The 24,632-nt window shown below is 36.0% G+C and overlaps 1 protein-coding gene across 1 annotated transcript in view; it reads left to right on the top strand.

Annotated features, from left to right (window-relative positions):
• Positions 1-10,786: 10,786 nt before the first annotated feature.
• The window catches only part of pex6 (peroxisomal biogenesis factor 6), a 36,845-nt gene continuing 22,999 nt past the window's right edge, over positions 10,787-24,632 (top strand). The window contains exons 1-6 of the mRNA XM_073844398.1: positions 10,787-11,944; positions 17,019-17,188; positions 17,264-17,347; positions 17,419-17,524; positions 23,412-23,548; positions 24,005-24,116. Of these exons, the coding sequence (XP_073700499.1) occupies positions 10,787-11,944; positions 17,019-17,188; positions 17,264-17,347; positions 17,419-17,524; positions 23,412-23,548; positions 24,005-24,116 (1,767 nt within the window). The remainder of the gene's footprint in view (positions 11,945-17,018; positions 17,189-17,263; positions 17,348-17,418; positions 17,525-23,411; positions 23,549-24,004; positions 24,117-24,632) is intronic.

Raw genomic sequence — 24,632 nt, 5'->3', positions numbered from 1 at the left:
TTCTAGCATTATTAGCATGTTGTAAGCATGTTTTTTTATCATGATTAGCCTGTTACTAGCATGTTGCTAGCATGGTTAGAATGATGCTAGCATGATGTTAGCATTAGTAGTCTGTTGTTAGCATGATTAGCAAGTTACTACCATGTTTCTAGCCTGATTAGCATGTCACTAACATGATTCTAGTTGTTAGCCTTGGTTAGATAGATAGATCATCATTAACATGTTGCTACCATGCTTCTAGCATGATTAGCAAGGCACTAGCATGTTTCTAACATGATTAGCATGTTACTAGCATGTAGCTAGCATGATTAGAATGTTGCTAGCATTACTAGCATGATTAACAAGTTACTAGAATAATAAACATGTTGCTATCATGTTTCTTGCCTGATTAACATTTTGTTAGCATGTTTCTAGCATGATTAGCATGTTACTAGCATTATTAGCATTTTAACATTTTTTTAACATGATTAGCATGATTAGAATGTCGCTAGCATGATGTTAGCATTAGTAGCCTGTTGTTAGCATGATTAGCAAGTTACTAGCATGTTTCTAGCATGATTAGCATGTTGTTAACATGTTTCTAGGTTAATTGAAATGTTGTTAGCATGTTTTTAACATGATTAGCATGTTAGCATGTTTTTATCATGGTTGGCCTGTTACTAGCATGGTTAGAATGATGCTAGCATGATGTTAGCATTAGTAGCCTGTTGTTAGCATGATTAGCAAGTCACAAGTGTGTTTCTAGCATGATTAGCATGTTGTTAACATGTTTCTAGCCTGATTAGCATGTTATTAACATGTTTCTAGTTACTAGGCTTGGATAGATAGATAGATAGATAGATAGATAGATAGATAGATAGATAGATAGATAGATAGATAGTCTTAAACAGGAACTAGTTGTTTAGGACCAGCTCAAACCAACATTCATGCTTCAGAACCTTCTTAACCTGGTGCCTATGCTGGTTCCTGATGGTTAAAGAGTTGTATTCATAACCCGAAGATAGAGAGTTTGTTTAGTACCCACAGGAAATGGAGTGCCCTTGAGCAAGGCACCGAAACTACAATTGCTTCCCAGGTGCCTTCAAAGGGCCAAATGACACAAGAAAGGATTTAACATTGTTATTGTTAATAGCTACAACCAACCTAGCAAAGGCCAAGCAGTAAATAGCATTTTCCCGAAGGGTTCGTCCAGTTTTAGAGGCAGTTTAAAGGTTTCCTAAGGGATGTGAAGCGTCTTGTCAGATTTTGAGGATCTTTTGATGAGGAAGAGCCTAATGTCTAGAAAAAGCATGGGGCAGTGGGACTTCACTGCGCCAGGCCTCCTTGCTCCCATTACTATTTTCAGCTGGCAGGATTTCCTTTGGGTTCTTCCTCCCACATGCCCTGTTTCTGGTGACGTTCTGCTGTTGTCTTGTACTCCTCATGGTCTGGGGAGGATGCAGCTGTGGCAGCACTACTGATGCACTCTGGGAAAGTGGAGAAGCGGGGTGATGACAGACACAGGAAGGACCTACAAAGGATGATGTCACAGGGAAGCCACAGGATGATTCTTTGACCTCTATACATCCTCTCAATGCTTAGCCTCTGGGATTTGAGGACATCTTCTGCATGGGAAAGCCAACAACAGTGGGTAGCATCATCTTGTTTGAGCCTTGGGCATCCACCCCTTGATCTGAAGACAGATGTGCATTGGTAGAGAGCATTCAGAAAAGTTCACAGTACTGTAAAGTTTGAAACTAAATAGGTAACACACTCTCTACATTTAGGCCGAATTGCAATTTGCGGCAGTGTCCAACCAGATTTGCAGTGCTGCTACTAACAAAAATCAGGAGTTGTGCGGCCTTGACCATTGCATCTGTGTGACTTCAAAGAGTCTGGATGGTCCTTCTGGTAGCACCATGTGTGGTACGGATGGACGCCGACTGGATCTTCTGCTTAGACCCCACTGTTGATTAACTAGCTGGTCATACCCTGTTGGCAGCTCATTTGAGCTGGTTTAAGATGGTCCTTAGTTGGTCATGAGCTGGTTTAAACTGGTCCTTAGCTGATTTAATCTGGTTCTGAGCTAGTTATGTGCTGGTTTAAGATGGTTATGTGCTGGTTTAAGATGGTCCTTAGTTGGTCATGAGTTGGTTTAAGATGGTCCTTAGTTGGTCATAAGCTAGTTCAGGCTGGTCCTTAGTTGGTTTAAGATGTTCCTGAGCTGGTTTAGGCTGGTCCTTAAGTTGGTCATTAGTTGGTCATGAGCTGGTTTAACCCTTTATAGGGCACTCATTGAAATACTTGGAAATTCTAAAATTCAACCCCAGAGTGTTATTGGAGGTTATTACAAGACCTTTAAACTTTTGTGACTTTTTTTTTTTTAAATGTTTTTATGTTGAAAATTAGGTTAAATGAAGTGATCATATATGGTCACTTGCCAGTCTATGGTAACTTCCCCCCCCAAAAAAAAATGTGTATACATTTTAAATATAAGGCATAAATAAATACATAAAACATATATAATATACATAGAATATTTATTTAGAAACAATTTACACACACACAAAAAAAAAATATATATATATATATATATATATAAATATATAAACACAAAAACTTAACAGAATATTTATTTAGGAAATTAAAAATCTTGCTGTCTCGTCAGAACCCTAGATGGGGTCAGCTGGCACAACAAAACTGACTTCTATCCATAGAATTGTTGAGTAGACAGCTGCGAAAGAAAAGGTTTCTGAGTCAGTATCAAGCCCATGTTGATTTTTTTGTGACAGAAAAGTGCAGATCTACTGAAAACATATAATATTCACATAAATAGTAAATTTATAATAAGAACTGAAAAAAATAGCATTAAGTACTGGTGGTACCACCTATTTTAGCAGAAATAATAAACACCAATCTATTGGTACTAAAACCAAAATTACAAATTTTTCACTGTTTATTTCTTGATCATTTCAATAAATGGTTTAAGTTTGACACTGGATTACTGTATCATGTTATACAAGCCTTTGCAATATTCAGTGGACAAAAAACAGGCATAAAAACAGCCAAACTATCACTTGCCTTACTTTTACCTGAACCAGGCGTATGTCTAAAAATGGACATTCTGTTGTGTTACCACAAACGGGCGTATGATCAAATATGATCACACCATTTTTATACCACATCGTTCACTAATTTCTAGAAATCCAACGCAAACAACGTCTATATCACCATATAACACAACTATTCAGCTATATAATATGTGAGTTTCATTGACTTACCATTGTGCATTTCGATGCTTTCTCCGTTTTTGTGGGACAAGGTAGGAGCGTAAATCAGCATTTTCTCATTCCGGAAGCACGCTGAAGTTTGAAGCGCCCCAGACAACTTCCGATTGGTCAGATGCCATTGTGTCGCTATCCGTGACGTAGACTAACATCCGTTGATTGGCTGAGACAAATCCATGTGCTTACACGATCTCATACAAAGGAGGCAGACGCTATTGAAAATGTTCGATTAAGTGATCAAATATGGTGCCTCGCCCTATAAAGGGTTAAGATGGTACTGAGCTGGTTATGAGCTGGTTTAAGCTGGTTATGTGCTGGTTTAAGCTGGTCCTTAGTTGGTCATGAGCTGGTTTAAGCTGGTCCTTAGTTGGTCATGAGTTGGTTTAAGCTGGTCCTTAGTTGGTCATGAGTTGGTTTAAGCTGGTCCTTAGTTGGTCATAAGATAGTTTAGGCTGGTCCTTAGTTGGTCATAAACTAGTTTAGGCTGGTCCTTAGTTGGTCATAAGCTAGTTTAGGCTGGTCCTTAGTTGGTCATGAGCTGGATTAAGATGGTCCTGAGCTGGTTTAGGCTGGTCCTTAGTTGGTCATGAGCTGGTTTAAGATGGTCCTGAGCTGGTTATGAGGTGGTTTAAGCTGGTTATGTGCTGGTTTAAGCTGGTCCTTAGTTTGTCATGAGTTGGTTTAAGCTGGTCCTTAGTTGGTCATAAACTGGTTTAAACTGGTCCTTAGTTGGTCATAAACTGGTTTAAACTGGTCCTTAGTTGGTCATAAGATAGTTTAGGCTGGTCATGAACTGGTTTAAGATGGTCCTGAGCTGGTTTAGGCTGGTCATTAGTTGGTCATGAGCTGGTTTAAGATGGTCCTTAGTTGGTCATGAGTTGGTTTAAGCTGGTCCTTAGTTGGCCATAAACTAGTTTAGGCTGGTCCTTAGTTGGTCATGAGTTGGTTTAAGCTGGTCCTTAGTTGGTCATGAACTGGTTTAAGCTGGTCCTTAGTTGGTCATAAGATAGTTTAGGCTGGTCATGAGCTGGTTTAAGTTGGTCATTAACTGGTCTAAGCTGGTCCTTAGTTGGTCATTTACTGGTCTAAGCTGGTCCTTAGTTGGTCATAAGATAGTTTAGGCTGGTCATGAGCTGGTTTTAGATGGTCCTGAGCTGGTTTAGGCTGGTTCTTTGTTGGTCATGAGCTGGTTTAAGATGGTCCTGAGCTGGTTTAGGCTGGTCATTAGTTGGTCATGAGCTGGTTTAAGCTGGTCCTTAGTTGGTCATAAGATAGTTTAGGCTGGTCATGAGCTGGTTTAAGATGGTCCTGAGCTGGTTTAGGCTGGTTCTTAGTTGGTCATGAGCTGGTTTAAGATGGTCCTGAGCTGGTTTAGGCTGGTTCTTAGTTGGTCAAGAGCTGGTTTAAGATGGTCCTGAGCTGGTTTAGGCTGGTCATTAGTTGGTCATGAGCTGGTTTAAGATGGTCCTGAGCTGGTTTAGGCTGGTCATTAGTTGGTCATGAGCTGGTTTAAGCTGGTCCTTAGTTGGTCATAAGATAGTTTAGGCTGGTCATGAGCTGGTTTAAGATGGTCCTGAGCTGGTTTAGGCTGGTTCTTAGTTGGTCATTAGCTGGTTTAAGATGGTCCTTAGTTGGCCATAAGCTAGTTTAGGCTGGTCCTTAGTTGGTCATGAGTTGGTTTAAGCTGGTCCTTAGTTGGTCATAAGATAGTTTGAGCTGGTTTAAGATGGTCCTGAGCTGGTTTAGGCTGGTCCTTAGTTGGTCATGAGCTGGTTTAAGATGGTCCTGAGCTGGTTATGAGCTGGTTTAGTAATTATTAGTTATCTGGGCTGGAAAAAAGACAAAAAAATCTAAGTAAGAAAAGCATTTTTTTGCAGTGTGGTCATGTGCTGGTCCGAAGCAACTATCTCCTACTCAGGACCAGTTTATAGCCAGCTGAGGGCCAGCTATGCAACTATGCTTCAAAACATACCTAACCAGCATATGGTGTCTTTTCAACAGAGTATCCAGGTGTCCATGTGCTGCCACCACATAGAGAGCCACATGCTTCTGAAACCTGCATCACAGAACATCAAGATCTTGTGAAATTAGTCACCCCCTTTTTGATGTACCCAAAAAACGAAAAACAAAACAGACAAACTGTAGGAGCACTGAACAATCCAAAAATGGGGCTTTGTCAAATCTAAGCACAGGTTTCTTCTCAGAGAAATGACTCTGAACTGTTTGTTTGTGTCTTTTGAAACAAGCTCTCAGAAACTCATTCTAGCCTTCGCAGGTTTCCAGAAGAACGTTGGCACCTGTAAAAGAGAAGCTTCATTAATGGCGTTTGCTAATAAATAGTAGACATATGGCGCTTTTCCACTACACAGTACCAGCTCGCCTCGGCTCGCCTCGGCTCGACTCGGCTCGACTCGGCTCTGTTTGGTTTTCCACTGTGTAAAAGTTGTACCTGTACCTCCACAATAGTACCTGGTTGTCATAGCGACACTGCAAGAAACTGCCGTGATGTAATCTTCTACGCGACACACACCCGCTGTCTGCACCTCCTCGTTTGACCACGGCGTATTCTTCCGAGTTGCCATAATATGTAATGGATTGGATATGTCACGCAATCTCTGGCCAAACTTTTTAAAAATGGCGGGGTTATTCTGGATACTATTGCTGGTGCGTGCAATGATGACGCAGTGAATAGTGATGATTCTCTCTGACCAATCAGCAGTCTGCTGTGTTTTCACGTCACATTTGAGTATTGCCTCAGCTCGCCTCAGCTCGCTTGGAACCTCGCCAGAGGTGGTACGAAAAAAAGTACCTGGAAGCCGGTACAGGTACAACTTTTACACAGTGGAAAACCAAACAGAGCCGAGTCGAGTCGAGCCGAGGCGAGCTGAGGCGAGCTGGTACTGTGTAGTGGAAAAGCGCCAAAAGAGAACCACATCAAACAAATGAGGCAACAATATTTTCTTTGTCATTTATTTATTGAGAAAAATAATCCAATGTTACATATCTGTGCGTTGCACAAGTTTGTGAATCTCTAGAATTAGCAGTTCATTCAAAGGTGAAATTAGAGTCAACCTGTTCATCAGGTGTCACTGCATGTCCTATTGGCACAACCAAAGGAGATCTCTGAGGACCTCAGATAAAGAGTTGTTGTTGCTCATCAGGCTAGAAAAGGTTACAAAACCATCTCTGAAGACTTTGACCTCCACAAACACAGTCAGACAGATTGTGTACAAATTTAGGAAATTTAAGACCACTGTTACCCTCCCCAGGAGTGGTCCGTCAACAAATACCTCTCCAAAAGCGAGATTTGTAATAGTCCATGAGTTTGCAAAGGACCCCAGAGTAACTTCTAAGCAGCTAAAGATCTTTCTCACATTGGCTAATGTTAATGTTCATGAGTCCATCATCAGGAGAACAGTTACAAGAAGAAAGCTACTGCTTTCCAAAAAGAAAATTGCTGCCCATCTGCAATTTGCTAAAGATCATCTGGACAAGCCAGATGACTACTGAAGAAATGTTTTGTAAGTGCATGAGAAAAATAAGAACTTAAATAAGAAGCGTTGTTCGGAGAAAACAACACACTGCAATCCAGTATAAGAAACTTATACCATCTGTGAATGTTTGGGAAATTGTTTGGGTCTTTTTTTGCAGCATCAGGGCTAGGACAGCTTGCCATCATTGATGGAACAATAAATTCTGTATTATACATTACATAAGTCATAATTCTTTTTCTGCTTTTTCTAAATGGTTATGTTTTTTGTATTAATTTCATAACGTGTTACTCATTGTTATGAGTTACAAAATGTTAGTCTATAACAATATACGAACTTTTGCACAAAGTGTCTTGAATAGCTGAAGTTCAGAGCCATTTACCTAATTCTACAACAAATAAAACAATAACTTTTTTCTTATAAAAATATGTGTCCATAAATCTTGCATCAACTCTGTCACTGTACCATACTTTGCCTTTAAATTAGTGGAATTATCTCCCACAACTATGCAAAATACAGGAAATGATGTCACTTTCACTCACTGATAAGATCTGAAGCACTGAAAAGTCTGTCTCTGAGAAAATATTTGACTCTAAAAAACTCTTACACCAAGAGTTATATTATAAAGTGTCAACACTGTTACCACAATATCAAAAGGAAAACAGTTTTTTCCATTGATCGCACTTTGTGTTATTTAAAGGTCTTGTAATCCTTAGCATTTATGCTAGCAAGTGGAGTTTTTGGCAAAAAATAAATAAAATTGTCAATCCTGTTACTGTCAAACTCTGTAACAAAGGTAGAGTATCAATGCTGACAATGTCAATAATGTTAATTAAATTTTAAACAACTAAGAGATTGACTCTTAAAGTAACAGAATTGACAGAATTATCTGGTGGACTAGTGTTTGCAAGAGGTTTTCAGTAATGCATATGAATGAATTTTAGTAAGGTTTATCAACGTTTTTCATTTCACTAGTGTTTTTTTTTTTCTTTTTTTTTTCCAATTACGGCCTATACGGCCCTTTATAACAATCTGCTGGATAATTCTGTCAATTCTGTTACTTTACAACTCTGTTGCTTTAAGAGTCAACTCTGATTATGAATTATTTTCATAAAATAACAATAAAAGTTGATTAAATTTTAATAAAAAATGTTGACATCGTCAGCATTGTTACTCTACCTTGGTAACAGGATTGACATTTTTTTTTATTTTTTCCCAAAAACTCCACTTGCTAGCATAAATGCTAAGGATTAAAAGACCATTAAATAACACAAAGTGCGATCAATGGAAAATTCTATTTCCTTTTGATATTGTGGTAACAGTGTTGACACTTTATAAAATAACGCTATAAAATAACACAAATAAAACAATAAAATTGTTGTTTAAAAATGAATAAACATTATTGACATTGTCATCATTGTTACTCTACCTTGGTAACGGAGTTTGGCGGTAACAGGATTGACAATTTTATTTATTTTTTGCCAAAAACTCCACTTGCTAGCATAAATGCTAAGGATTAAAAGACCTTTAAATAACACAAAGTGTGATCAATGGAAAAATCTATTTCCTTTGGATATTGTGGTAACAGTGTTGACACTTTATAAAATAACGCTATAAAATAACTAACAAAATAACACAAATAAAACAATAAAATTGTTGTTTAATAGACTTGTATGTTTTTACAGAGGGAATTTTGGGTAACTTTTGTCACTCCATAATTCAGAAAATACTTAGAACAGGCAGAAAACAATAACAACAATCTTTTTTAATAAGATACTGAAAAAAAGAAAATGTTTGTGAACAGTTTTTTCTCTTAAGTTTCTGAAATGCCAAATGTATCTCCAATTATAGAATCACCCACCAGCAAACTCTAAAGGAAAATGTCAGGAAATCTGTTTAAGAACTGAGTCTCAAGAGAAAGTGGATCATGCAGCAAGACAACGACCCTGAAGCAGAGAAGTCATTCTACTCAGATAATGGATAAAGAAGAAGAGCAAAGTTAATGTTTTGGAATGGACGCGACCTTAATCCAATTGAAATGTTGTGGAAGGGATCTCAAAGGATCTCAGTAAGGTTACTGGGGTAATTATGGAAAGAATCTGCTTTGCTATGACACTGAACACATGTAGAATGGCCTTGCTGACTTCCTGTGTGGAAGTGCATCAAAACAAGACAACCAAGTGCAGCATCCTCATTTAAAATACACTTTTGCCACCCAGTGGGGAGACCTGCTCACTACAGCACAGCAATTTACTACAAACTAAGGCTTGGAAATACCCCCAAGAAATTGTCTGAATACAATTTGATTGAATCCTACACTCTTAAAAATAAAGGTGCTTCACGATGCCATGGAAGAACATTTTTTTTGGTCTAAATGGTTTCTAAAGAAGCTTTAACATCTGAAGAACCTTTCTGTTTCACAAGAGGCTCTTTGTGGCGAAAGAAGGTTCTTCAGGTTATAAAAGGTAAGAAAGAAATGGTTCTTTAAAGAACCTTTGACTGAATGGTTCTTTGTGGAACCAAAAATGGTTCTTCTATGGCATCGCTGTGTATTTTTTGTATACTTTTACTCCGAAGCATATTCGTTACTTACTACGAAATAGTCCGAAGTCAGGATCTCAACCAGAATTGCGAGACGTAAACTCACAACTGTGGGAAAAAATAGTTTTTTTTTCTTCATTTTGCAAAACTGTATGAAAAAAAAATTCTTACAAAAGTATTGTGTTCTATCTAGAAAGTGTTTGTGCACAAAATTATTGCCCTCAAAAAAGTGCATTTACATTGAAAATTTCTTTTCTTTCTGTCACCTCTTTATTTCCATCAAGTTGTCTCTGAAAAAAAGTCAGAATTGCAAGATAAAACTCACAATTCTGACTTTTTTTCTCGCAAATACGAGTTTGTATCTCGAATTGATAAACTCAATTCTTAATTTTTTTTTCTAATAATTGCGAGATAGGCTATAAACTCATAATTCAGAAGTTTTTTCTCAGAAATGGATGATATAAACTCACAATTGTGAGAAATAAAGTCAGAATTGCAATATAAACTCAATTCAGAATTTTATTTTCACTGAAATGGATGATATAAACTCACAACTGTGAGAAATAAAGTCAGAATTACAATATAAACTCAATTCAGAATTTTATTTTCACTGAAATGGATGATATAAACTCACAACTGTGAGAAATAAAGTCAGAATTACAATATAAACTCATAATTCAGACTTTCTTTCTCAAAAATGGATAATATAAACTCACAATTGTAAGACATAAGTCAGAATTGCAATATAAACTCATAATTCAGACTTTTTTTCTCAGAAATGGATGATATAAACTCACAATTGTGAGAAATAAAGCCAGAATTGCAATATAAACTCATAATTCAGACTTTCTTTTCTCTGAAATGGATGACATAAACTCACAATTGTGAGAAATAAAGCCAGAATTAGAGTATAAACTCATAATTCAGACTTTCTTTCTCAAAAATGGATGATATAAACTCACAATTGTGAGAAATAAAGACAGAATTGCAATATAAACTCATAATTCAGACTTTCTTTTCTCTGAAATGGATGATATAAACTCACAATTGTGAGAAATAAAGCCAGGATTGCAATATAAACTCATAATTCAGACTTTCTTTCTCAAAAATGGATGATATAAACTCACGATTGTGAGAAATAAAGCCAGAATTGCAATATAAACTCATAATTCAGACTTTCTTTTCTCTGAAATGGATGATATAAACTCACAATTTCGAATAGAAGAATGCAAGTCCATTATATGGAGAGAAATCCTGGAATGTTTTACTTAAAAAAAACAAAAAAACAAACATAATTTCCTTACGACTGAAGAAAGAAAGACATGAACATCCTGAATGACAGGGGGTGAGTACATTATCTGTATTTTTGTTTGTTCCGAAAGTGGACTATTCCTTTAAGTTAGCCTTCGGTTGGATTTTTTTCTGGGAGCTGGCAACCCTGTTTGACAGTTCGGCTGTGGTTCCACTGCGCATGCGCGGCTTTTCAACATGGCGGCGTCTATGAAGTTGCACCGTCTGGATGACTTTCCATCGCATATTCATCCTCTACACGTGCTTATCAACAAATCGCAATTCACTCAAAAGTTTCCAGACTACTCCGGACCAACATACGCTTTGCTATTATCACTAACGGACAGGCGTTCACCTTCCACCCGCGGCTTTTTGGTGAGCGCGCACGTAACGCACGTAACAGAGGAAGAGCCAAATGTAAACATTCGCACGTGTCTCGCTGTTTACGTGAGTAGATCTTTCCTCAAACACTACGGTCTGAAGGAGAACTCATCGGGAACGCTTCGTCCACAATCTCTGCTGCCTTTAAAGAAGATAGTCATCGGTGCTCGGACGAAACAGAGCTTTAAATGGGCTTCTTCGGAGAAGTTCTCCAACGGTCTTCTGATCCTGGCGTCCTGTCCTGGACAGACTCTATTGGCGAGACAAGGAGATGCTCTTCTCATACCCTACCATCATTTACTGGGAGAGGAAGCCGCACAGGTGCAGCAGTACCTGTCAGATGTGCTGGTGCTGGAGTGCACACCTGTCAGTCAAGGTATGATAACAGTGGACACTAGTGTGGTTGTGTCTGACTGCAGAGATCTGGACCTGAGCATCCCCAGCATCACCAGCACCAGCAGACTGTCTGCCAACTCTCTCTTTGTGTCTGATTTTGCCCAGTATGCCAATAGTTTGACCTCTGGCAGCTCTTTGTTGAATAGCAAAGTGTTAGACTTCAGTGCTGTCTTACAGGCTCTTGAATGCAGACTTGATGTCCGAGTGGTGGACGTCTCCAATCTTCAGAAACCTGGAGGACTTCTGTCTAGACTAGAGCCGAGTGAAGCGTTGGACGTTGACAGCACTATTTTTGTAAACAAGAGCTTGCTCCTGAAGCTGGGTGTGTTTAACGGGGAGTGGGTCATTGCGTCCGTCCCATCAGAGAAGGCTAAGAAGACTCCTCTGGTGCTGAGTCCTGTTTTGGGCGAGCGTGAAGTTTCCTGTAAGAGGACAGGACGTGCTCATCTGGTTGCAGTCAGAGCTTTCGATGGAGTTAAACACCAGGATGTGGATGTGGGATTCATTTCAGCGGTTCAGTGGTTTAACCTGTCGGACGGGATGGCAGTGCCTGTTGGAAATAAGACCATCAAAATTAAGGTGACGAAGTTAATAATGATTGTAATATCACAATGTTACTATTACGTAAACATTGGATGATTTGAAATCATTTCATTAATTGGTTTCAGTGGATTTGCCATGTGCATAACATCTGTTAATTATTTTTTTTTTTAGAAATATTTAAGGTAATTGGGAACCCAAAATGCCCCACTGAGCAATGGCTATTTTCTAACCATTGTATGAATTCTGAAATATTTTTACTGTTTAAAATATTTCTATTTGAATAGATTTTTAATGTTTTTTAAAGAAGTCTCTTCTGCTCACCAAGAATGCATTTATTTCATCCAAAGTACAGCAAAAACAGTATATTTTGAAATATTTTTAATTATTTAAAATAACTGTTTTCTATTTGAATATATTTTATAAAATGTCATTTATTACTGTGATTTCAAAGCTGAATTTTTGCATCATTACTCAAACTCAAAAGTTTTTCAGTCAAAAGGATTTTTAATGTTTTTTAAAGAAGTCTCTTCTAAAGATTCAAAGTACAGCAAAAACAGTAACATTTTTTAAAATATTTGTACTATTTACAATAACTGTTTTCTATTTGAATATATTTTAAAATATAATTTATTCCTTGATTTCAAAGCTGAATTTTTGCATCTTTACTCCAGTCAAATGTTTTTGAACAGTAAGATTTTTAATGTTTTTTTAAATAAGTCTCTTCTGCTCATCAAACTTGCATTTATTTGATCCAAAGTACAGCAAAAGCAGTAAAAATTCAAAATATTTGTACTATTTAAAATAACTGTTTTCTATTTGAATATATTTTATTAAATGTCATTTATTTCTGTGATTTCAAAGCTGAATTTTTGCATCATTACTCCAGTCAAGTTTTTCAGTCAAAAGGATTTTTAATGTTTTTTAAAGAAGTCTCTTCTGATTAAAAAGTCAGCATTTATTTGATCCAAAGTACAGCAAAAACAGTAACATTTTGAAATATTTTTACTATTTAAAATAACTGTTTTCTATTTGAGTATATTTTAAAATATAATTTATTTCTTTGATTTCAAAGCTGAATTTTTGCATCATTGCTCCAGTCATTTTATCAGTCAGAAGTTTTTGATCAGGAAGATTTGTAATGTTTTTAAAGAAGTTTCTTTTGCTCACCAAGCCTGCATTCATATGAACCAAAAGTACAGCGAAAACAGTATAATTTTGAAAGCCAACAGTTTTTGAACAGTAAGATTTTTCATGTTTTATTTTTAAAGAAGTCAAAAACAGTACTATTTTGAAATATTTTTACTATTTAAAATAACAGTTTTGTATTTGAATTTATTTTACAGTATAATTTATTCCTTTGATTTCAAAGCTGTACGATTTTTAATGTTTTTTTGAATAAGTCTCTTCTGCTCACCAAGCCTGCATTTATTTGATCAAAAGTACAGCAAACTTGGTACAATTTTGAAATATTTTTACTATTTTAAAATACCTGTTTTCTATTCGAATATATTTTAAAATATAATTTATTCCTGTAATTTCAAAGCTGAATTTTTGCATCATTACTCCAGTCATTTTGCCAAGATTTTTATTGTTTAAAGAAATCTCTTCTGTACAGCAAAACAGAAATATTTGTACTATTTAAAATAACTGTTTTCTATTTGAATATATTTTAAAAGGTAATTTATTTCTTGATTTCAAAGCTGAATTTTAGCATCATTACTCCAGTCATTTTTCCAGTCAAAAGTTTTTGAACACTAAGATTTTTAATGTCAAAAACAGTACAATTGTGAAATATTTTTATGTCTATTTGAACATATTTTAAAATGTCATTTATTTATTTTTTCTGATTTCAAAGCTGAATTTTTGCGTCTTTACTCAAGTCAAAGGTTTTTGAACAGTAAGATTTTTCATGTTTTATTTTTAAAGAAGTCAAAAACAGTACTATTTTGAAATATTTTTACTATTTAAAATAACAGTTTTCTATTTGAATATATTTTAAAATGTCACTTATTTCTGATTTCAAAGCTGAATTTTCGCATCATTACTCCAGTCAAATGTTTTTGAACAGTAAGATTTTTAATGGTTTTTAAATAAGTCTCTTCTGCTCACCGAACCTGCAGTAAAAATTAGAAGTAGTTTTACTATTTAAAAGAACTGTTTTCTATTTTAATATAGAGGAGCATTCATGAAAGCTAGAATCTAAAATCATATTGCAATATCTTTAATACTTCTTGAGTTATAGGCACACAAACTTTGGAAAAAATAATAAAAAGAAAAACATGCTAGTAACTTGCTAACCATGCTAGTAATGCTAACATCATGTTAGCAACATTCTAATCGTGCTAGCTACATGCTAGTAACATGCTAATCATGTTAAAAACATGATACTCATGTTAGAAACATCCCAATAATATGCTAATCATGCTAACAGCACGCTAATCATGCTAGAAACATGATACTAATGCTATGACCATCCCAATAATATGCTAATCATGCTAACAGCATGCTAATCATGTTAGAAACATAATACTTATGCTAGAAACATCCCAATAATATGCTAATCATGCTAACAGCATGCTAATCATGCTAGAAACATGATACTCATGTTAGAAACATCCCAATAATATGCTAATCATGCTAGAAACATGATACTCATGCTAGAAACAGCCCAATAATATGCTAATTATGCTAGAAACATGACAACATGTTAATCGTGCTAGAAACATCCCAATAATATGCTAATCATGCTAACAGCATGCTAATAATGTTAGAAACATCCCAATAATATGCTAATCATGCTAACAGCATGCTAATCATGCTAGAAACATGATACTCAAGCTAGAAACATCCCAATAATATGCTAATCATGCTAACAGCATGCTAATCACGCTAGAAACATGATACTTATGCTAGAAACATCCCAATAATATGCTAATCATGCTAACAGCATGCTAATCATGCTAGAAACATCCCAATAATATGCTAATCATGCTAACAGCATGCTAATCATGCTAGAAACATGATACTCATGCTAGAAACATCCCAATAATATGCTAATCATGCTAACAGCATACTAATCATGTTAGAAACATCCCAATAATATGCTAATTATGCTAACAGCATGCTAATCATGCTAGAAACATGATACTCATGTTAGAAACATCCCAATAATATGCTAATCATGCTAGAAACATGATACTCATGCTAGAAACAGCCCAATAATATGCTAATTATGCTAGAAACATGACAACATGTTAATCGTGCTAGAAACATCCCAATAATATGCTAATCATGCTAACAGCATGCTAATCATGTTAGAAACATCCCAATAATATGCTAATCATGCTAACAGCATGCTAATCATGCTAGAAACATGCTAATCATGCTAGAAACATCCCAGTAATATGCTAATCATGCTAACAGCATGCTAATCATGCTAGAAACATGATACTTATGCTAGAAACATCCCAATAATATGCTAATCATGCTAACAGCATGCTAATCATGCTAGAAACATCCCAATAATATGCTAATCATGCTAACATCCCAATAATATGCTAATAATGCTAACAGCATGCTAATCATGCTAGAAACATGATACTTATGCTAGAAACATCCCAATAATATGCTAATCATGCTAACAGCATGCTAATCATGCTAGAAACATCCCAATAATATGCTAATCATGCTAACAGCATGCTAATCATGCTAGAAACATGATACTCATGCTAGAAACATCCCAATAATAAGCTAATCATGCTAACAGCATGCTAATCATGTTAGAAACATCCCAATAATATGCTAATCATGCTAACAGCATGCTAATCATGCTAGAAACATGATACTCATGTTAGAAACATCCCAATAATATGCTAATCATGCTAGAAACATGATACTCATACTAGAAACAGCCCAATAATATGCTAATTATGCTAGAAACATGACAACATGTTAATCGTGCTAGAAACATCCCAATAATATGCTAATCATGCTAACAGCATGCTAATCATGTTAGAAACATCCCAATAATATGCTAATCATGCTAACAGCATGCTAATCATGCTAGAAACATGCTAATCATGCTAGAAACATCCCAATAATATGCTAATCATGCTAACAGCATGCTAATCATGCTAGAAACATGATACTTATGTTAGCAACATCCCAATAATATGCTAATCATGCTAACAGCATGCTAATCATGCTAGAAACATCCCAATAATATGCTAATCATGCTAACAGCATGCTAGAAACATGATACTCATGCTAGAAACATCCCAATAATATGCTAATCATGCTAACAGCATGCTAATCATGTTACAAAACATCCCAATAATATGCTAATCATGCTAACAGCATGCTAATCATGTTAGAAACATCCCAATAATATGCTAATCATGCTAGAAACATGACAACACGTTAATCATGCTAGTAAATTGCTAATAATGCTAGTAATACTAACATCATGTTAGCAACATTCTAATCATGCTAGCTACACGTTAGTAACATGCTAATCATGTTAGAAACAGGCAAACAACATGTCAATCAGGCTAGAAACAATGTTAGCAATATGTTATTGATGCTAATAACATGCTAGCAACATGCTATCGGCATGTTAATCGTGTTACAAACATGCTAGAAACAGGCTAACAACATGCTAATCACGCTAGAAAATGGTAGCAACATGGTAATCATACTAGCAACATGCTAGTAACTGGCTAATCATGCTAGCTACATGTTAGTAACATATTAAATAAGTTAGAAACATGCTAAAACATGCTATTTATCCATCCATCCATCTGAAATACTATTTTTATAAAACATTCAAGCTTTAAGATTTAAAAATATTTCAAACTTCAATATTTGGACTGAAAGCCGTAACGTTTCTACAATTTCTAAAACTTTTTTCACACTTTCTGATCAGGCCTTTTCAAGCCAACTTAAGATATGTCTTGACAAACCTATTTTATCTAGTTTAAATCAGAACTTGAACAGCCCTGGGTTCAGCCTTTGGAAGTATTGATATTGATCTTTTTATTTAGCTCTCACTGTGTTGTAATATTCAGTGAGCTGAACTTCATAAACTGTTTGTGTGCTTTAACTGAAGCAGAGGTGGAATAAGGTGTCGCCGCATGAGGAGTGTCAGATGTCCATGAGCGCGTGTCGAAGTGCAGCTCCGCCGTTTGCTAAAGAGCTGCAGATTGAAGCGGTGATCTCTCCAGACTACAGCTCACACGGACCCTTCGACAGCATCCTCTACAAACACTTCAGCACAGCCAGGTGCTCACAGCTCACTCACACACATCAGCCTCTTCTTCTTCTTCCTGGTTTCCTGAATGTGGTGTTTGTTTTCAGGCTGGTTCAGAGGGGGGATATACTAGGGATCCCCACTGAAGGACACCCTGATCTGATGGAGAGCCGCTCTGAAGGAGTCCTCAGGTGGTGGTTTATCTTCAGTAGATGCTGTCAGACTGTGAGAACCCGTCCTCATGCAGGTGTGTGTTTGGCAGGTGGCCAGTGCTGTACTTCAGAGTCAAGCAGGTGTGTGGCGTCTCTGCTGAGGAGGAAGAGGGCTCTTCATATCTGGCTGATACCAACCACACTTCACTCTACATGGTGAGACAAAGACACCTCCACTTTATGAAATCAGTCTTAACTGAGACTCACACAGCAGAAGCACACATTACATCTGCAACACCATACGCTAAATCTCAGCCTCTGGCTCTGTTTTCAGTTTCATAAAACACTATTTGCAAAACACAGCACACAGTTCTCTGTAACACACACAAATCTAACAGGAAGTATCTTGATTTGCTTTTTCAAACACAACCGATCAAAATGGAACACTAATTCATCAGATCCTCACTGCTTTACTCAACACCAGCTGTCTAAATCATGCTAACAATATGCTAATCATGCTAGAATCACGTTAGCAACTAGCTAATCATGTGAGATACCCGCTAGCAACATGTTAATCATGCTAGAAACACGTTAGCAACTAGCTAATCATGTGAGATACACGCTAGCAACATGTTAATCATGCTAGAAACACGTTAGCAACTAGCTAATCATGTGGGATACACGCTAGCAACATGTTAATCATGCGAGAAACACGTTAGCAACTAGCTAATCATGTGGGATACACGCTAGCAACATGTTAATCATGCTAGAAACACGTTAGCAACTAGCTAATCATGTGGGATACACGCTAGCAACATGTTAATCATGCTAGAAACACGTTAGCAACTAGCTAATCATGTGGGATACACGCTAGCAACATGTTAATCATGCTAGAAACACGTTAGCAACTAGCTAATCATGTGGGATACACGCTAGCAACATGTTAATCATGTTAGAAACACTTTACTAACTAGCTAATCATGTGAGATACACGCTAGCAACATGTTAATCATGCTAGAAACACGTTAGCAACTAGCTAATCATGTGAGATACACGCTAGCAACATGTTAATCATGCTAGAAACACGTTAGCAACTAGCTAATCATGTGAGATACACGCTAGCAACATGTTAATCATGCTAGAAACACGTTAGCAACTAGCTAATCATGTGGGATACACGCTAGCAACATGTTAATCATGCTAGAAACACGTTAGCAACTAGCTAATCATGTGGGATACACGCTAGCAACATGTTAATCATGTTAGAAACACTTTACTAACTAGCTAATCATGTGAGATACACGCTAGCAACATGTTAATCATGCTAGAAACACGTTAGCAACTAGCTAATCATGTGAGATACACGCTAGCAACATGTTAATCATGCTAGAAACACGTTAGCAACTAGCTAATCATGTGGGATACACGCTAGCAACATGTTAATCATGCTAGAAACACGTTAGCAACTAGCTAATCATGTGGGATACACGCTAGCAACATGTTAATCATGCGAGAAACACGTTAGCAACTAGCTAATCATGTGGGATACACGCTAGCAACATGTTAATCATGCTAGAAACACGTTAGCAACTAGCTAATCATGTGGGATACACGCTAGCAACATGTTAATCATGTTAGAAACACTTTACTAACTAGCTAATCATGTGAGATACACGCTAGCAACATGTTAATCATGCTAGAAACACGTTAGCAACTAGCTAATCATGTGAGATACACGCTAGCAACATGTTAATCATGCTAGAAACACGTTAGCAACTAGCTAATCATGTGGGATACACGCTAGCAACATGTTAATCATGCTAGAAACACGTTAGCAACTAGCTAATCATGTGGGATACACGCTAGCAACATGTTAATCATGCGAGAAACACGTTAGCAACTAGCTAATCATGTGGGATACACGCTAGCAACATGTTAATCATGCTAGAAACACATTAGCAACTAGCTAATCATGTGGGATACACGCTAGCAACATGTTAATCATGTTAGAAACACTTTACTAACTAGCTAATCATGTGAGATACACGCTAGCAACATGTTAATCATGCTAGAAACACGTTAGCAACTAGCTAATCATGTGGGATACACGCTAGCAACATGTTAATCATGCTAGAAACACGTTAGCAACTAGCTAATTATGTGGGATACACGCTAGCAACATGTTAATCATGCTAGAAACACGTTAGCAACTAGCTAATCATGTGAGATACACGCTAGCAACATGTTAATCATGCTAGAAACACGTAAGCAACTAGCTAATCATGTGGGATACACGCTAGCAACATGTTAATCATGCTAGAAACACGTTAGCAACTAGCTAATCATGTGGGATACCCGCTAGCAACATGTTAATCATGTTTACAACTTACTAATTATGTTAGAATCATGTTAACAACATGGTAACCATGCTAGCAACTTACTTATCATGTTAGAATCATGCTAGCAACTAGCTAGCAACATGTTAGTAACGTGCTTATCATGATAAAATGTGCTAGCAACTTGATAATTATGTTGGAATCATGCTAGCAACTAGCTAATCATGTTAGAATCATGCTAGTAACATGTTAATTATGACAGAAACGTGTTAACAGCATGCTAGTCATGTTAAAAACATGTTAGTAACTCCCAAGTCATGCTAGGGACGTTTTAATCCTGCTAACAACATGGTAACCACGTTAGAATCATGCTAGCAACTCGCTTATCATGTTAGCAACTTGCTAATAATGCTAGCAACATGTTAGTAACTTGGTAATAATGTTAAAACGTACTAGCAAAATGATAATCATGCTAGAAACATGTTAGTCATGGTAAAAAAACATGCTAGTAACTTCCAAGTCATGCTAGTGACGTTAATCATGCTAACAACATGTTAATCATGCTAGAAACATGCTAGAAACTGGCTAATAATGCTAGAAACATGCTAGCAATATGCTATTCATGCTAAAAAAGCATGCTAGTAACTTCCAAGTCATGCTAGTGAGGTTAATTATGCTAACAACATGTTAATCATGCTTGAAACATGCTAGAAACTTGCTAATAATCATGTTAGCAACTTGCTAATAATGCTAGCAACATGTTAGTAACTTGGTAATAATGTTAAAACGTACTAGCAACATGTTAATCATGCTAGAAACTGTTTAGCTACTTGCTAATCATGTTAGAATCATGTTAACAACATGCTAGTAACATGCTAATCATGTTATAAACATGCTAGCAACTTGGTAATCATGCTAGAGACATGCTAACAACTTGATAATCATGTTAGAATAATGTTAACAACATGGTAATCAGGTTAAAACATGTTAACATCTTGTAATTAGTGCTAGAAACATGCTAGCAACATGCTAATCATGCTAGAAACATGCTATCAACTTACTAATCATATGTGAATCATGCTAATAACATGCTAGTAACATGCTAATCATGCTAGAAACATGCTAGCAACTTACTAATCATATGTGAATTATGCTAATACCATGCTAGTAACATGCTAATCATGCTAGAAACATGCTAGCAACTTACCAATCATATGTGAATCATGCTAATAACATGCTAGTAACATGCTAATCATGCTAGAAACATGCTAGCAACTTACTAATCATATGTGAATCATGCTAATACCATGCTAGTAACATGCTAATCATGCTAGAAACATGTTATCAACTTACTAATCATTTGTGAATCATGCTAATAACATGCTAATCATGCTAATAACATGATAATCATGCTAAAAACATGCTAACAACTTACTAATCATTTGTGAATCATGCTAATAACATGCTAATCATGCTAATAACTTGCTAATCATGATAGAAACATGCTATCAACTTACTAATCATATGTGAATCATGCTAATAACATGCTAGTAACATGCTAATCATGCTAGAAACATGCTAGCAACTTACCAATCATATGTGAATCATGCTAGTAACATGCTAATCATGCTAGAAACATGCTAGCAACTTACCAATCATATGTGAATCATGCTAATAACATGCTAGTAACATGCTAATCATGATAGAAACATGCTAGCAACTTACTAATCATATGTGAATCATGCTAATACCATGGTAGTAACATGCTAATCATGCTAGAAACATGTTATCAACTTACTAATCATTTGTGAAGCATGCTAATAACATGCTAATCATGCTAATAACATGCTAATCATTTTAAAAACATGCTAACAACTTACTAATCATTTGTGAATCATGCTAATAACATGCTAATCATGCTAATAACATGCTAACAACTTACTAATCATTTGTGAATCATGCTAATAACTTGCTAATCATGCTAGAAACATGCTAGCAACTTACTAATCATATGTGAATCATGCTAATAACATGCTAGTAACATGCTAATCATGCTAGAAACATGCTAGCAACTTACCAATCATATGTGAATCATGCTAATAACATGCTAGTAACATGCTAATCATGCTAAAAACATGCTAACAACTTACTAATCATTTGTGAATCATGCTAATAACATGCTAATCATGCTAATAACTTGCTAATCATGCTAGAAACATGCTAGCAACTTACTAATCATATGTGAATCATGCTAATAACATGCTAGTAACATGCTAATAATGCTAGAAACATGCTAGCAACTTACTAATCATATGTGAATCATGCTAATAACATGCTAGTAACATGCTAATCATGCTAAAAACATGCTAACAACTTACTAATCATTTGTGAATCATGCTAATAACATGCTAATCATGCTAATAACTTGCTAATCATGATAGAAACATGCTATCAACTTACTAATCATATGTGAATCATGCTAATAACATGCTAGTAACATGCTAATCATGCTAGAAACATGCTAGCAACTTACCAATCATATGTGAATCATGCTAGTAACATGCTAATCATGCTAGAAACATGCTAGCAACTTACCAATCATATGTGAATCATGCTAATAACATGCTAGTAACATGCTAATCATGCTAGAAACATGCTAGCAACTTACTAATCATATGTGAATCATGCTAATACCATGCTAGTAACATGCTAATCATGCTAGAAACATGTTATCAACTTACTAATCATTTGTGAAGCATGCTAATAACATGCTAATCATGCTAATAACATGCTAATCATGTTAAAAACATGCTAACAACTTACTAATCATTTGTGAATCATGCTAATAACATGCTAATCATGCTAATAACATGCTAACAACTTACTAATCATTTGTGAATCATGCTAATAACTTGCTAATCATGCTAGAAACATGCTAGCAACTTACTAATCATATGTGAATCATGCTAATAACATGCTAGTAACATGCTAATCATGCTAGAAACATGCTAGCAACTTACCAATCATATGTGAATCATGCTAATAACATGCTAGTAACATGCTAATCATGTTATAAACATGCTAGCAACTTGGTAATCATGTTAGAGAAATGTTAGCAACTTTCAATCTTGTACAGAACAGCATAGGAGCTCATGAAAAAACATCTTTAGGTTTTGAATAACTGTGTGTATATATTTCAGAAAATATCATATATTATGGCAAAGGTGTTTGCAACGTAAAAACAAATATGTTTGCTTTTGAGACATGTTTGTGATATTTTGAATGCAGTGATTCATTTTGCAGGAGATGTGAGGCATTTTGCATTTTGTGAGTGCAATTCTTGTATTTGTGCATAAAGTTTTGAGAAAAACTGTAATGGATATTAAAGGTTGTATCAGCGATTCTAGGCTGAAACATAAAGTGTCAAATTCAGCTGACCTTTCTTCATTATCCGCTCGCTGCCTGCCCCATAAATCAGCTGTAAAAAAAATGTGTCTCTGTGGCCACTGTTTGTTTTGCTGTAGAAAGGTTGGTAGCACCGATTTTTTTTTTTGGCATATCTCGGCTGATCACAGAGACGCGTTTTTTTTTTTTGTTTTTTTTTACAGCTGATTTAGGGGGCAGGCAGCGAGCGGATCTTGAAGAAAGGTCAGCTGAATTTGACACTTTATGTTTCAGCCTAGAATCGCTGATACAGCCTTTAATCAGTCAGAACCTCCACTGTTAAATCATGCAGATCTATTCAAAATGTGATTGGTTGTCCACAGGGAGGCTCCGCCCACAGTCTGTCTCCTTGCTCTGTGCTACAGAAGGGTTCGTCTTTCTGGACGAGTCTCTGTCCTCCTGGTCTGTCTAGCACTGTAGAGCAACTGCTCACTATCATCCAACCTCACTTCACTGAAAGGTCTGCAGTGTGTGTATGAAAGCGGAATAAATAAGCTCTCCATTGATGTATGGTTTGTTAGGATAGGATAATATTTGGCTGAGATACAACTATGGGACAATCTGCAATCTGAGGGTGCAAAAAAATCTTAATAGTGAGAAAATCACCTTTGAAGTTGTCCAAATGAAGTTCTTAGCAATGCATATTACTAATCAGAAATCAAATTTGTATATAGGAAATTTACAAAATATCTTCATGTGACGTGATTTTTACTTAATATCCTAATGAGTTATTATTTTAATATATTGATACAAATGTATTCATTTAAATACTTTTAAGTCATCCTAGAAGATATTGTTAAGTGCTTCATCTTGTATCTCAGCGTTAATGGAATGCAGAATTGATAAAATGTTAAATATATTACAACATTATGATCTTTTTGTTTACATTTACATTTTTCACATTATTCTCTTGCAGCTCTTTAACATTAAAAAGAGGCTGTTCAGTTCTTCTGATGGGTCCGAATGGCAGTGGTAAAGTTACCGCGGTAACAGCAGCCAGCAGGAGGCTACATCTGCATCTGATCAAGGTGACTTGTGATTTCTACACAATTTTTCTTGAGTTTTCAGATTTTTGTCCATGGTTATGAGCATCAAAACCTTCATAGGTTGTGTCTCTTATAATTTCACAGGAAACAAAACACAGTTGAGCCTAATGAAGTTTGACACACTGCAACAGATGCTTTGCTTAGATTTTTTTGTCTTGTTTCCAGCCAAAATATCTAAAAATTCTTAAATCATTTTTAAAGGATTTTCTAAATGAAAAAAATATTGTCTTGTTTTCAGAAAAAAAAAAAAAAACAAGTTACAATTAAGTCTATTTTTGATTGAAACAAGCAAAATAATCTGCCTATGGGGTAAGCACTTATCTGATTTCAAACAAATTTCAAACAGCTTGTTTCAAGCAAAAATGCACTTAATTTTGACTTGTTTTTAGGACATTCTACAGAAACGTCCACTTTTGGTATGGCAAGATGTCTTCAAATGTATTTCTTTTTTTAAAGGTGCCTTAGAATGGAAAACTGAATTTACCTTGGCATAGTTAA

This window comes from Garra rufa, chromosome 7 (genome assembly GCF_049309525.1).
Source record: "Garra rufa chromosome 7, GarRuf1.0, whole genome shotgun sequence".
Classification (NCBI taxonomy): domain Eukaryota; kingdom Metazoa; phylum Chordata; class Actinopteri; order Cypriniformes; family Cyprinidae; genus Garra; species Garra rufa.
The sequence above is the reverse complement of the archived record's forward strand: the minus strand, read 5'-3'. Positions and strand labels throughout refer to the sequence as shown.